Below are 15,013 nucleotides of genomic sequence, written 5' to 3'. Positions count from 1 at the left end.
CTTACTCTAAGACATTATGAACAACAACAGAAAGGAGAGGTAGGATTTCCACTTGGGTTTGTGTTGGTAAAGCCAATAGAGTTTGGACTTTGATGTGTATTTAACCAAATTTGTGCAGTTTAAACTTCAAATATGATGAATTTAACTGGCAGATTCACCTTTGAAGACTGTGTACTAACTAAAGCTAAGTTATGAGCTTAGTTTTTATGCTGAATGCTGTCACTAGGTAATCATTACATGATCAGGTAATGATCGATGCACAAGTTTTTCCTTCAAGTATCCAGCAAAGTCCATTACTTTCCGTGCCCATTATGACATATTCCAGTTACAAGGTTAACTTTTGGGCAACTGTGCCATCAGACCATAAAGTGATGCATTTGGTGGAATTAAAGCTGGATTTTTTAAAGAAATACTCCACTGGGGGTGAGCAGGCAAAATCAATCTTCTGCTATCTGTTCACACAAAAATATACCTGCAGTTTAACAGGGTTTAAACAAACAGATAAAAGCCATCACAGGGACACATTTATAGTAGTTTAAAACTAACTTGTTTATAGAGCAAATCAGCTTGTGTCATTATCTATGTGAAAACAATCTTAAACCTTTTTAAACAGTACCCACATTACGCTAGATACTGATTTGAAAACCAGAAATACTATCCTCACCTTTCTGAGTCTAAGATTTAAATCAGCTCATTAATAATCTTACATCTCACTGAAGAGGAAAGGGAACTAGATTCATATCCTGTAAATTGCAAGAACTGAATTATCAATGTTAAATTCCTAATGCCTAGCAGAAATACCACAGGCACTGCTCAATTTCTTCAGTGAAAAGAAAGCATAATTTCATTCATGTACTTGCAACAAAACATAAGCAGTGAAGCCAACTTCAGAGCGATATGTTTCTTTAAAGAGGTTACTGGCAAAATAAGTTCCATGGTCTCACTGGCCAAGCCATCAAATATGAGTAAAATAAATTCAAATGGAATTGGTGCAAGAATTCAGTTGTAAGAGGCAAAGACTGATTTAGAACAGCTTTTATCAGTATTATTTTGTTTGCCCACTCCAAGTTCCAGAGAGCAAAACAGTTTTATACTTACTTTGGAGGCAGAGAGAAGCTGGTTGATTAATCTGGCTATGGTTTTTTAGAAGAATAATAATAAAGGAGAAAATTTATAATTTAGCAAGTTATCTGACTCAGAACTAAAAAAAGACTAGTAAATTCTCCCTCCTCTGGAAAGCTCTATTACGTAGCTTCATGTACATCAAGTTGTATCTTGCAGAAATATGACCACTGACCAAAATTTCTTACTATGTTCCACTTCGAATAAAAGCAGACATGAAGTTAAACTATAAGTCAGCCATTGTACAAATTGTCTCTCAAGATGTTCCAGCAACATTTCATTTAGAGCTTAAACTCCTTAAGACACAAAACCTAAAATATACAGCTATTACGTAATTCAATTAAAATTCAGATAGAAAAAGATGTTTTATTTGTGAAGAAACTGACATCTATCCATTAGCTTTTATCACACTTCAGGCTATCAGTGAGTAAACGTGGAAAAGAGATTTATTTTGCACTATCTTCCAATTAGTTTCCTATGACCTTGAACACTAACAAAATGCTTTTCATGAAATGACAGCTAAGAGAAAACAGAGTGGAAAAAAAGTCCCTCTTCAGTCCTAGAGAAATTTGGTCCTTGTATTTAGGACCTTGCATTTCCTTCAACAGGATGCTATGTATTGTGTTGCATGGAATATAAATTCTCCTAAAAAAAAAAAAAAAAAAAAAACCCAACCAAAAAACCCCAAAAAACAAAACAAAAAAAACCCAACGAAAAAGCAAAAACCACCCTTACCTGCCTATTATGAATTATTGCAGTAAAAAAATATTATTTTTTTCCCCGACTGCACTAGGCAGCTTTCTTTCCAGCCAAAGACAAGGAATTTAGTCAAGAATCATAAAAAAATTTAAACTATGAACTCTGGCACAGTAGCAATACAACTACTCCAGAGTGCTTATAAAATAGGCTTTAGATTTTACACCAAGAAATTGGATTTATTGTAAATGCCACAGTCACATTGATAGACAGAGCACAGACTTCTGGTAACAAACAAACATACATTTTTGTAACTAAGCGCTTCTACTTGGTAAATAAATGCATTTTGCACAGCCTTCCTTTTAAATGTGCCTAAACTAACCTAAATAAGCAGACAGCATAGCAGAAAAGGGAAACTTATGTGAGTAACTGTTTCTTAAGCAGTATATTATTTTTTTACTATGTATATAATATTTTATATTATATACACACACATTTTCATCAACAGTTCAAATTATACCCAAATAAAGAAAAGGAAAAAACAAACCCAAACCAAACCCAAAACTGGCGCTCCTCCAATACATTTACCACCTTTCCCTCAGGCATAGTTAATCCAGGTAATTTGTCAATTAAGAAGAATGACAGTTAAAAAGACTCCCCCCACAAGAAACAAGTTACACAAAGAATACTGTATCACTACAAATTTTTTATTCAGAAGCCCATCTTTTAAAAAAAATCTCATTATGAACTTGTTTGGTCAAACTACAACACTTTCTAGCAGACATACAGTAAAAATGGCATGGCTCAGAATCGACCGGATCTTTCACGATCTCTTGACCGCCTCCTATCACGTTCACGTCCTCCTCCTCCACCACCACCACCTCCACGACCACGATCTCTGGATCTAGACCGACGTTCACGGGACCTCGACCTGGATCTATGCCTTCAAAGAAAGTTAGAACATTTTATTGTTTCATCACAATCTGCAATTTATTTGCAGTACCCCACAGCGGAACATGTAAGGAAATACATAACAAGGGAGAACATAAGACACTGTGATTAGGAGGGCTGGTACGTTGGCACTCAGGCTGCGAAAGAGTATTTACAAACTGAGCAAACATAATACCAGGGAGCCAACATGTGCTGTTAGAAGACTCAACTGCTCCCAATGGATGTGCAATTGTTGAGGAAAGACATGGAAAGGAACCAAATGCACTATTACACAGCCGTTAAAGAAGCAAGAGAAGTGGACACCTGCTTTGGCAGTTAAGGATAGCTCTTAGCAACACACATCAACACCTTACAGCTGTAAGTCCACCCCTATTAAATCAATTTCACTAATCAGCAGTTACAACTGAGTTATCTTTTTTTGGGGTAGTTTTTTTTTTCTTTCTTCTTTTTTCCCCCCGCTTCCAGAAGCCATCAGTATTTGCAAATACTTCCCTGAGGACCTCTGAGGTTGCCTCTGAGGTCGATGACTTAGATTCAGGAAAAAAGCTAAAACCACCCAGCATGTACTGTTAACACAGCTACTATGGATTTTTACTTTATGTGGACCTTTTCAAGGAAAGGAGTAGTTTGAATGTTTTTAAGCATTTTAGAAAAGTCAATTTTATAAAAATAGGTAAACAGTACAGTTTAAAATAGTTGTAGAAATTACAGCAGAGCTAAAAAGCTCAGGGAAATGAATGCTATGAGTCTTAAGTATGCAGAATATTGTTACACGACAACAGGTTTTGGGGTGGGAATGTAAGTGGTGACAAATTTTACTATGACAGAGACATACAGAACTCTTGCATACCATGAGCTGTCCACAATTACTAAATTAACCTATCACTCAAAAAGTCCTGGGTTACCCTCTCTCCTCAACAACTTTGATGTATTTCATTGTGTAGCACTACTTTCAGGTTAGTCTCCTTTATACCATCTACCTGTGAAACCGCACTGACTTTTTTTTTTGCTAACTGCTAACCTGTCACAGCTTTAGCTGCACAAAGAATTTAAACAGGGCCAATAAAGACAAAACTGGATGGAGGATTCAGCTATTTCATTTGTTTTACCACAAACTGAAATTAAGCAATGGGTAAAACCATCATATTCCAAAGCCAAACATGCAAGTGTGATCTTTCTTGCAATAAAAGGTGAAACTTTTTAATTGGTGTTACTAAATCCAAGAGATCCAGACTTGTGAAAATGACCAAAAGGCTAATATAATAGCATACTTCATCTTTTTAATACATCAAACTTCTTAAAAGCTTATATTTAAGTTTAAATTAATATTAATTGGGATATTTTGGGAAAGTACTTTGGCACAAATATGGATGCCTAAGCAACGCAATCTACATTTTCCAAAGTTGAATTCATCCTCAAGTTCTAAGACACTGCCAATCAGAGACATTTATAAGCAAAGAACATGTTCATCATCCCAGGCTCCTTCTGTGATTGGAAGAAACCTACAAAATCGTGTTCTCTGTGAAAGGAAGTTCAACAACTTTATATGCCTTTCCTAAAGAGCAAGGTCCTAAAGCAGATTGAATCCAAGTCAAAGCCAACCATACACAAACAGGTTATCATCACAAAAGCAGTAGCATAAGCCTTTCTACAAGGTATCTTAATAAATAAAATGTAAATATAAAATAAAATGTATTTATCACGATTTTTTGCCATTAAGCAGAATTACTATTCCTTTGCTCTACTGAGACTTTCTATCAAGAAGGGTCACATTGTGAGGCTAGTGCTAATAAAAAGTGAGCTCAGTACAGCAACTGCCTCTTACTAACACTAAGGAACAAATACAGGCTAGAAAAATTAGCCATTAATTGTTAAAACCAAATACGGTTGGGTTCTGAATACAATCTGTAGTTACGCTTCCTTGTGCATAATGTTGAAAGTGGCCAGTCTGATCCTGCCAAAATGCCCATTAGCCAAGTAGCCTGTTTCTGACAGAGGCCATGAGCAAATACATTTAGAAGAGAATAAAAAAAAAAAGAGAAGGGACAAAGCAATACTTCTCCAAGTAATGCCCACCTGCAACAGTATGCAGTTTGGAGGTATGAACCACAGCTAGGGCCCATGTACTTAGGAACTCATGTTATTCTCCTTGAACCCTGTCTTCTCTTATATCCACATCAACATTCAGCATCCACAGCACTCAGTTCAAGAACCAGAACTTTTTTTTTTTGTGGTTTTAAACAGAGACTTATTCCTTTGTTCTAAATTGGCCACTTGCTTGCTTTACTTGATGCATTTCACTGGCATGTGCCAGAACTGTGCTAGAAAAAACAAGAGAGGTCTTAAGTTTAAAGATCTGCCTTCAGAATTTTCAGCAACTGACCCTGAATTTACCTGGTTTAATCACGTTTAAAAGCAAACTTACTTTTTACGACGCCGCCCATACAACTCACGCCTTAACTCTCGAGAAATGGGCTTCAAATGCATAAAGTTGCAGAAGCCTCCTCGTGTACACTCGCTGAAATAGAATTCAAGAGACACAGTTACAATCCCCAGCTCTAGGCTTTATCTGTTTGCCCTAAGCCCTAGTGGGCCTCTAGCCATCTAAAAGTTAATAGCCTCTAACACTAAATCCAGTAAATTTTAAGCATCTCTTACTGACAGTGATTCACTCCTAGATCAGTACCTTAAAAAAAGATGACAAAAGTCAAGAGGTTCAGTGCAGGTCCTCTGTATTAATACTACCCGAAGAGTGTTTTTCTTTTTTTCTTACCCTGTGCTACACATAAAGGGCCTCACCCAAGCAACCACCCTGTCTGTGCAACCATTTCAGAGATACTGTCAGAAGAAGTCACTTTTTACCCCATTTCATATTGACGGCAACAGGCCTCTCTGAAGTCAGTCACAGGTGAAAGCTCAGCATGAATGGGCTGTCCATTAAACCAGCGATTGTTCAGGTCAATCACAGCCTTTTCTGCATCTTCTTCACGGCGAAACTGAAAATAAAAATCAACATTTTCTCATGTTACAGAGAAGCAAGAGAAGTAGCTTGAAGATTCCTATCAGATCAGCTGTGTGATACCTGAGGCTTAGGACTAGTAATCAAACTAGAAGCTACTCCAGTGTTCCTGGGATGGTCCCTCAAATCAAGGGTAAAGATGGTAGCTTCTCATTAATCAGGACTCGGAGCTAATTAGAACATCAATGTCTTCTCCTAATTATGTTCTATTTGGTCTTTCAAGTTAGAAAGTTAGTCAAGTTAGGAAGTCAGTCAACAGAACAGGATACATATTCTTAGTACAGCTTTAAACAAAGAGAACGCTTAAGGGTATTTTCTAGAACATTAATGCTCCAAGTGGAATGGGTTTTTTTCCCCAACATTTAAGAGAAATCTGCATGAGAACTGAACCTCTCATTCAAGTCAGAACTTACAAACGTCTCATCCAGTCTTATGAACTTAAAACTTCAATTTGAAGTTCCTTTTCACGGCTGAACACTTGTAAATTTTTTAAAACAATTCTTTTCCCTCTCCTGTTTATGACCTACACAGCTGAGAATTTTAGGTTCTACTTTCCAGTTAACAGAATGTACAGTAAAAATTGTCAAACTAGTGCTCTTAAACCTCCACAACTCTGTGTACACACAGTGGAGTTTCTGCAGGTGACAACTTTTTATTCATTATTTAAGATACCAATGACTTTTAAAAGCTAAGCGCAAGTCCTAAAGTTTGCACCTTAAACCACCCAGCTACTGCCGAATTAGCTTGGTTACAAGATGTTCTGTTTAACTGAGAAGTTAGAAAATAAATGCAACTGCTGTGAATAAATCTCTGCTCATAATAACAGGCCCTGTGATGGAAAGACAGACCCCAAATTAATCCTGCACTGATGGCAGAAGGCCATCAGTGGTGACGGTGTTTATAACAATGTAAAAAACTGTTAATCTTTATGAAAGTGACGGATTTGGAGTATCAAGAGCTTCTCATAATCTCTTAAAATTTCAGATTCCTTTCACATTTTCACTCTTTCTACTTTATATTATGAAGTTAGAAAGGAGCTTATATCCTGAGGAGTTACTCTCACAAACTTACAAGCATACAGTAGCTTTTAAAATCATATTTAAAAAAATAATTAAAAAAAAAAAAAATCAATAAATACCACCCCTATAGGTTATATAAAACCATTTCTCTATCCTACCTTTACATATACGTTTCCAACTAGATGATCTCCAAGGTTATCGCAAACGTTCATCTCTTCAACTTCACCGTATTTTTCTTCCATTTCTGTGAAGACCTCCTAAGCACAAAGCAACCAATTAAAAGATTGCAGCTCACTAGTTTTAAGTACAGAAGTATTGCATTTAGCTGTTAGTAAGTACAAAAGGTGGCCTTCCTTTTAAAAGAGGCAAAACAACCCGCCCTTTTTTATATTTCCAATTTTAAAATTAGTACTTGCTTGGCTTGTACTTTGTCCATCTGTAATTAGGGCACTAAAAGGATACAATAAACAGCTATGGAAAACATTATGCATACAGTATTTACAGAACACATAAGGTGCACTGAAAACACTACACATAAGCCTTGATGCTAATAGTTTTACTCAACATGCTTCTATAGTTAAGTATACTTTAGTTTACAGGGAAGAAGGGGATTATGGAACCAAAATGCTACATTGCTTAAGTTGATGTTTAAACAAAGTCTATTATGAACAGCAAAGTTAATGCCAAATTAACCAAAGGTTATACCAGGAAATATTAAGCACTCAAAAAAGTAATTTTTATAAGAACACCTGAGGAAACAAGTGCTCTTCTGTGAACCCAACTGTGCTATACAGCAAATCCATCCAACTTGTTTGTGTTGACAAATCCACAAACACTTTAATACATTTTTACATCTGTTACATACCTCAAAGAATTCATCATAATGTTCCTGCATCTCAACATCGCTCACAGCACCTGTAAAAAATCAAGAGTCATATCGATTAGAGCCTGTAAATAATGAAGAAGAGATTTTGATCATACTACAAAACAACCTACAGAGGCCGTCTGGAGCATAAAAGACACCATATAGCATAGAGCTAACTAATAGGAGTATTAAAAATAAGTATGTGTGAAGAACTTTGAGATCCCAAAGTATATGTCAAAACATTACATTGACATAATCAAATCAAAACAAGTTTTAATCAGAGCCAAACTTTCATGCCACAAATTTAAAGGGGAAAGGAATTGCTCTGAAATATCACTTAAATTTAATACACAGTCCTAGCCTCTTCCTACCAAGTTTTACCTAAACAGAAGGCAAGTGCTTTGTTACATTTGCATATTTAATATATATTTTAATGCATGATTAAAATTTAGTCTTCCTCTTCTTAAAGGCAGAATTTCACTTCAACATGTCCACCTCTCCAGCATATTACACTAGAATTTGCAAGTTCACAATGTAACACAGCCCAGAATTTTTATATTTAAATTTGCTTAAAATAGTTTTTGAAATGACACACTTTTCTCAGTGCCCTCAAAGAAAGATACCATCATGCTCTGCAAGAGAGAGCAATTTTCTAGTTTAATTTTGAACATCACTTCATTTTCCTGCAGTCCTGCAGAACACCTTTAAGTGCAAGAAAAGCCAGCCATATACTCAGATTATTTTCATGCTTTAAGCTGGACTTTACAGATGAGCGCTGCTTGCCTGCTGCTACAAAAAACAATGCAAGTTTGGCTGATTTTTCAAAGCATTACGAACATAGAAATTATTTTCATTATTTCTTCCAGACTACAGCATTTTAAACTACATTAAGCTGTACACATTAAAGCCTAATGTATTAGCTCTTCAGCAGCTAAGTGGTTTATCAAGATCAAGCAGAGCAGTTTTAAAACGAACCCTGCATTTTATTCTAGAAAAAGTGTTCTAGCCTTTAAATTGCAAACACTGAGCCAACAAAGCTGTGTTTATTCACTTCAGTCTGCTATGGAAAAAGACATGCCTCGGGCTCAAACATTTTTGGCTAATGTTACCATTTGGATGAACTTTACATTTTCCTTCAAAGGCTCTAATATTAACCAGTCACACTCTTTGGAACTGTCATTACTTTCCTTCCCTCCATCTCACCTCCTGAAGAAGGCTAAGGGGCACTTGCTATATAGTTTAGGCTACGAAGGTTTCTGCCTTTGAAACATGTTTGCTTTTAAGAACTTTCTCTTCCCCACAGTTATATAACCAATTAAGGAATATCAAACATTAAACCAGTCCTTCTAGACAGTTTAATACTTAACTATATTCCCAGGGTTCTGCTGACACCACTGATAAGAGCTTTCTAATACCTAATGATTGGTTTTGGGGCTTTTTTTGTTTGTTTTGTGGGGTTTTTTTTAAAGAACTTCATAGAGGGGCTCTGTGAGCCACACTGGGAATAACTAGTATAATACTACTTGTTACCAGATGGACAAGTGCTAAAAACTTGTAAGGAGATGTCATTGTCATATTAGGAGATTATAAACAACAGTTAGTTAATGACTACTTGAATGTCCTTCTAAAGTGGGAAGCATACATATGCACAGACTTTACAAACATTCATATGCCAGGGCCACTGGTATCTGAACCTTGAGAAGCCCAAGTACTAATTGAAATACTCAGGAAAACTATTGCTGTTCAAAACTAAGGTTAATCCTCTACGACGGCAGTAGAAAGGAAGACAGTTAAGCAACAACAACAAAAGCATTAAATAGCTACCCAAGTTATCCATTAAAAATACATGCAGTACTTAAGTAGGGAAAAGTATTGAGAAACCAGGGAGCCAGGAGTTTCAGCAAACCTACTGGTAACAACAGAGCTCCAGCTCTACCACAGAAGGTACAGTCAGGCTCTGTTGAATAGCTACCCGCTTGTCAAGACAAACTAGAGTCTGATACCAGCATTCAGAAAACACTAGAGAATCTCTTCAAGGCTCTTGCAACTTTACAGTCTCAACAGCTCCACAGACAAAACTGCTGTAACTCTGTGCAAATTAGTTACCAGCGCATTGAGAATTTAGGGGCAGATTAACTGTAAATTTTTTGGTTTATTGAAACAGCTTTAACTACTAAGCATCTGCAACAAGAAAGCCTACAAACTGACAGAACTGTTTAAGTGTCTAGACAAACTTACATAGCTTGTTATGTATCTAGCTCAATTGTGTGACAAAATGCTTGAATTACATCATTGGGCCATTATTACTTTTAGGAGCAGAAGAGACAGTGTTGACTTTGAAGTTAGTGGCTGATTTCACAAAGCATGTCTGATCAAATGCTGGTAACTAATCTGAACTAGTCTATAACCCAACAGTCAAAAAAAGGAACAGCCAAACAAAAGCTTTATTACCACACAGTCAATATTCACTTCAACAAGAAATATTAGTTAGAAAGTTACGCCGATCCTTTTTGGTCCTGATCTTCCCCCCCCCCCCCTTTTTTTTTTTTTTTTTAAATCTTACTCTAATATTGAGGATTCAATCACAGTATCAGTAATCGCCGATCAACAATCCTGGTCATTTAACTTCTGCCAGTCTCACAGCAGGTGTTTTCTTATGCCCATTCCTACCTCATGAGGAGTCATTAAATTAGTTCATGACCATACCCAAATGCCTTCCCCTCCTCAAAAGTGCTTTTAAAGATACATCTTCCTAGGTAAATATGCAACTTGGTTTTGGAATTTGAATTTTCAAAGCATAGAAGGAATTTTAAGCATGCACCTATCCAAAAAGGACAGCTGCCAGAAGGGAAGTGTTGTCAGTCAAAGTGTACTCTTCCAAAGTACACTCTAAATGGAAGCTGCATTAACCTAGGACAAATTTCTGCATGCAGTCTCAAAAATTTCAAATCCAAGTTCTCTTAACATTTACAGAACAGGAGAATTGTTCTGGATGAAGTCTATGTGTCATTGTACTGCTCTTTTAGGCAGTGGAACCTAATGGACAGCACAAAATGTTCCTAGGATGCCAGATTCTCTGGCAGGGAGAAAGGCAGAGGGGAAAAAAGCAGTGTAACCAAGACTGCTTTACAAGTACAATTGCAACCTGTTTTGATTTAACAGATGATATATAGATTCCCCTCATAGTTTTGGGAGCAGGGAGGAAGATGAGTGGGACAAAAAAAAGGCTGTGGGGGGGTTTGTGCACGTGTGTTGGTTTTGGACACATTTAATGAAACGTGGTCAGTTTGATCTGTTAAACTAAAATGGCAGACCAGCTTAAGTCGACACTGAGCTCTGACAATCAAGCCCAGGGAACCAGTGAAGGAACTTGTATGAACTTACAGCGCAAACCGTCAGCAGACTGGGAAGAGTTTTGAGGGTTACGGTAAATGTTCAAGAGGGCAATGGTCTGAAATACAAAACGCAACAACTTTATATTATGGAAAATAATTTTAACAAGAAACTGGTTTCCTCTAGGGTCGCTTTAGCCGAGTCTGTGCTGAAAGAGAGGTGGTTATTCTCTCCCAAGAAGGAGAACTTTCACTTAGCTGGTGACCTTTCTGAATCAACCTAACACTGTAAAGTAATAGAGATCTCATGATACTCCATTATTGTATTTTTTTAATTCACCAATGTTACTCTAGAGTGGTTTTGTATTATTTCAGGCAGATACATAATAGATGGCATTCAAACACAGTATTCAAATTACAACCGTAATAATTTGTTTGAATTTGGTTTCACCAAATGGTTCCTTAGGAGCAAAATACCAGGAAAATAATACAATAATTACAGTGTAACATGAAATCTCCATTTTCCTAAAAAAGATGAAAGAAAACTCAGTTTTGGGGAACTTACCGTACATCATGTGTGTACCTATTTTTATCCCTTTTTTTTTGTTAAATTTTTTTTTCCTGTTAAATCAAGAATTTGAGAAACGTCTGCAGTTTAACCCTTCAAAAAGAATGCAGTGTTACTAAACAATCGAGTTTTACTTTGCAGTGCAAAAGAGCATCTGCATCAAGTCCAATTTCTGCAGCCACTTCTGCATTCTGAATTGCACACATTTGACAAGTTCTTGATCTATGCGCAAGAAGAGTTCCGTCACTTGTCCTGTTTGCAACAGCTTTATGTCAGCAGCTCAGAAGCCAACATTATTTTCTCATAATTAGGAGTGGGCTCTTTAACACCATTCTTTAAAAAAATTTCTCCAACTGTGGGACTTACAGTGTGAGCCGTCAGCCGTCTGTGCACTGTTTTGGGGGTTACGATAGATGTTTTGAATCAAGATGGTCTGCGGGGAAAAAAAATAAAAAGGGGAATTCTACTGGCTGCTGTGCATATAATAGACAATTGCAAAGAGACAACTTGTTTGCAAACAGCTAAAAGTAAGATTTTATTCTTAAGACTTCCTTTTGTATTTGCAGAATATCTTCCAAAATTGCATCCAGACCATCATATTATGAAAACAGTTTTAATTAACCACCAAGAAAGAGCTGCATTTGTCTCAAGAGCTATCCTCAAAATGGGAGTTGTGAGGCACAGTCACCTGAAATATCAAACTATGTGATCTTATGGAGATGCCTAGCTTTCAGGACCAGATTCATCATTGCAAGGCTGGGAGAGGGGCGTGGAAATAGTGTTACGTGCACAGCATATTATACAGAATGCCACAGAGTCTAAACTGCTACATCAGACAGTAAGGTTTTTAGGCAGGTCTCATTTTGTGTGTCAGGAATTTCTTGGTGGAATTTCTGTTTAAATAATATAATAGCATCATAGGTATCACGTTTCCGATCCTTCAAATAAGGACAATATCCTTTTAGCCCTTCTGCTTTTTACTTGAAGAATTAGCCCAGGCAGACTTGAAACCTTACATTTGTACCGTTCTTCTTAAAATCAAGTTGTCTGAAAAAACAAACCATGTTTAAGTTAGTAAACTAATATTACAAAAAAATTCCAAACGTCCATATCACTGTAAGCAGCTCAAAAATTTGATTACTTAAAATACACGCTCAACGTTAGTTAGTATGAATTGCAATCCCCAAATAATTTTAGATTACACATTATTATTAGTCACAGTAAAAATTCAGAACTTAAAGAAGGCACAGGACCAGCAATGTCAGACCTACATATGCTGCCCACTTCACATGTAAAGAAAACACCAAAATCTGTAACATCACATTAAAAAAATCACATACTTGTTTTATAATGGGTATGGTCATACCAACCAAAGCTTTGTGCTTCCATGGCCCAGGTTTAAAATAACTATGTTTTGCCTACAATTGGAGAGAGCCAGAAACATGCACACGGTTACAGTGTTTCTGCTGATCAGTGGTAATTCAATCACCCTGGATTGCACGACCTTTCCTAACACAGCTCTCCTATAGAAAGGAGCTGCTCCAGCAATGGCAACACAAGATAAAAATACTGCACTGGTAACTTCCCATTAGTAAGATATCTGTTCTTCTATCACAGCTGATTATCAATCTGCATACAAGTAAAGATTTCTGCAGTGAACCCTACACACCTGCCAGGTACATTAGAGGTGTTACAACGCAGCACATCTGCCAGGTGCAATGTTGAAGCAGGCCCAGACATCACTGGAAGAGTCTGACATTCCCTGCTGGCCCACAGCAGCTGGCACTGTTAACCACAGTTTCTAAAGCAAAGGTAAAGGCTGCCTGCAGGAACTTCCTGACAGAGGAAAATGTTGCTGCACAAACGGTTTTGGTGTTTTGGGGTTATTTTCCTATGATTTTTTGGGGGGGGGTGTGAGAGAGTTGCTTAAAAGCAAACCAAAACAAACTTAAAACTTCTGTGGAAGTATCTAATTCAGGAATATTTTCAAGTAGCCAATGACCTAAATTCAGGTCTCTAAATAACCAATCACACACCAGCATGCCCTTCATGTAGGTCAGCAACATGGAGTCGTTTTGAAAATGAACAATATTCCTTCTGATACAGTAGTTACATTAAAAAGTAAAATAAAAAAAAAATAATATTAAAGTCCTAGAAGTGGGAAACTGTTTTTGTACATGAAGTACCAGCAGTGGTCCCTCTTGACCAGTAACCTGCAGTTACCTTGGAACTCCCCCTGCCCACTCACACACTCACAGAGTTTAACCTCATGAGCACCATTGCTCTCAACTCCAAACACATGCATGGTGCCTGCCTCTCTAGTTCTTCACACAGATACTAGCACACCGTTCCCATCAATTCTGCTCCAAGTCAGCTAAAATGAACTTGCAGAGAACTCCACTGCTATGCAAGTTTTACCTTTGTAGATAAAACCACTGATAACACAACTTATCATCTACAATATTCCTTAAGAAATCTATTTACCTGCATGCCTTGACAATCAGCAGTGATAGAAAGAGACAAATCATACACTTCTCCAGGAATGTAATTTCTGAGAACTACAAAGCTTATAAGAACAAAACCCCTATCATCCACTGCACCTTTATTTTCTTTTTTTTTCCCCCCTTTCTGGCAGACATGCAGTAACACATCATGTCTCCAACAATATTCACACTGCCAAAGATTATTTAATCTGTCAGATCAATTATGTAGACACCCTCAGCAACCAGGCAAGTTGTTTCCAAGAAACAATTCTTTCACACTCAAAGGAACAATGTAAGTTACTCAAAACTTATGAGCCTGGGTCAGAGAGCAAATGTAATGACAGACAAGTTACTTATTAATTAGTTCTCTTCCATTATATGCATAAAAGATTTAAGTTCACACCTTTGAGGTAGGTGGAACATGCTGCCATTGTGATTAAAAAGATCTGGGATGGTTTAAGTGCCTAAACACCACTGAGAAGGCACACTCACCTGAAAGTTAGCACTGGTTGGTCTCTACTACAGGCAAGCTTACAACAGCATCGCTTCCTGCAGCCATTAAGGGTGACAGGAGATAAATTAGAAATGCTGGGAGAAGTAAATGGAATACCCCCAAAAAAAGCAAAAACCCATATAAACTGGGGCCAAAAGTGAACTACTTAATTTGGAGCTTGGTAATTATTCACTTGTATCTGAGAATCTATGTTTTAAAGAAGCAAGACTATACTTGCACAAGAAAGAGGAAACAAAAAGAAAACAAACCTGGCTAAATGTTGGTTTGTTGTGCAACCGAGAACATCTGTCTCCATGACGACAAGCTCCAATTTTGAAATAAAATGAACAGTTGACTCTGCAAATAAAAAAACCAACAAAGTAGTTACATATTGCGACAGGAAACATTAATGTGTGATTCCTATAAAACATAGGCCCTGCATGCCTTTCTTTTGTTGTAGAGAAG

The 15,013-nt window shown here is 37.1% G+C and overlaps 1 protein-coding gene across 3 annotated transcripts; it reads right to left on the bottom strand.

Moving 5' to 3' along the window:
* Positions 1–2,030: 2,030 nt before the first annotated feature.
* On the bottom strand, positions 2,031–14,908 carry LOC104400808 (splicing factor U2AF 35 kDa subunit). Of its 3 annotated transcripts, XM_010022407.1 has the most exons (9): positions 14,818–14,864; positions 14,548–14,604; positions 12,589–12,619; positions 11,939–12,005; positions 7,673–7,722; positions 6,966–7,064; positions 5,632–5,765; positions 5,195–5,287; positions 2,031–2,761 (listed from the first exon to the last, which is right to left on the bottom strand). In XM_010022407.1, the coding sequence occupies exons 1-9, from the start codon at positions 14,862–14,864 to the stop codon at positions 2,623–2,625; spliced, it is 717 nt and encodes a 238-aa protein (XP_010020709.1). In that variant the 3' UTR covers positions 2,031–2,622. The 3 variants fall into 3 exon arrangements, with proteins under 3 accessions (XP_010020709.1, XP_010020716.1, XP_010020724.1); XM_010022414.1 differs by lacking the exon at positions 12,589–12,619 and having other exon boundaries at positions 14,818–14,908; XM_010022422.1 differs by lacking the exons at positions 12,589–12,619; positions 14,548–14,604 and adding an exon at positions 11,057–11,123 and having other exon boundaries at positions 14,818–14,908.
* Between the last annotated feature and the right edge of the window lie 105 nt (positions 14,909–15,013).

This window comes from Nestor notabilis, unplaced genomic scaffold (assembly GCF_000696875.1).
Source record: "Nestor notabilis isolate BGI_N333 unplaced genomic scaffold, ASM69687v1 scaffold33390, whole genome shotgun sequence".
NCBI lineage: Eukaryota > Metazoa > Chordata > Aves > Psittaciformes > Psittacidae > Nestor > Nestor notabilis.
This window is presented reverse-complemented; position numbering and strand designations above follow the sequence as displayed.

Excerpts from the sequence above, each read along its gene's own strand:
- LOC104400808 (XM_010022407.1), bottom strand. The coding sequence starts at position 14,864 with ATGGAGACAGATGTTCTCGGTTGCACAACAAACCAACATTTAGCCAG. Across the intron at positions 14,605-14,817 it reads ACAAACCAACATTTAGCCAG|GAAGCGATGCTGTTGTAAGC; the intron begins GTTTGTTTTCTT and ends TAATGGCTGCAG. Across the intron at positions 12,006-12,588 it reads TTAAGAAGAACGGTACAAAT|ACCATCTTGATTCAAAACAT; the intron begins GTAAGGTTTCAA and ends TTTTCCCCGCAG.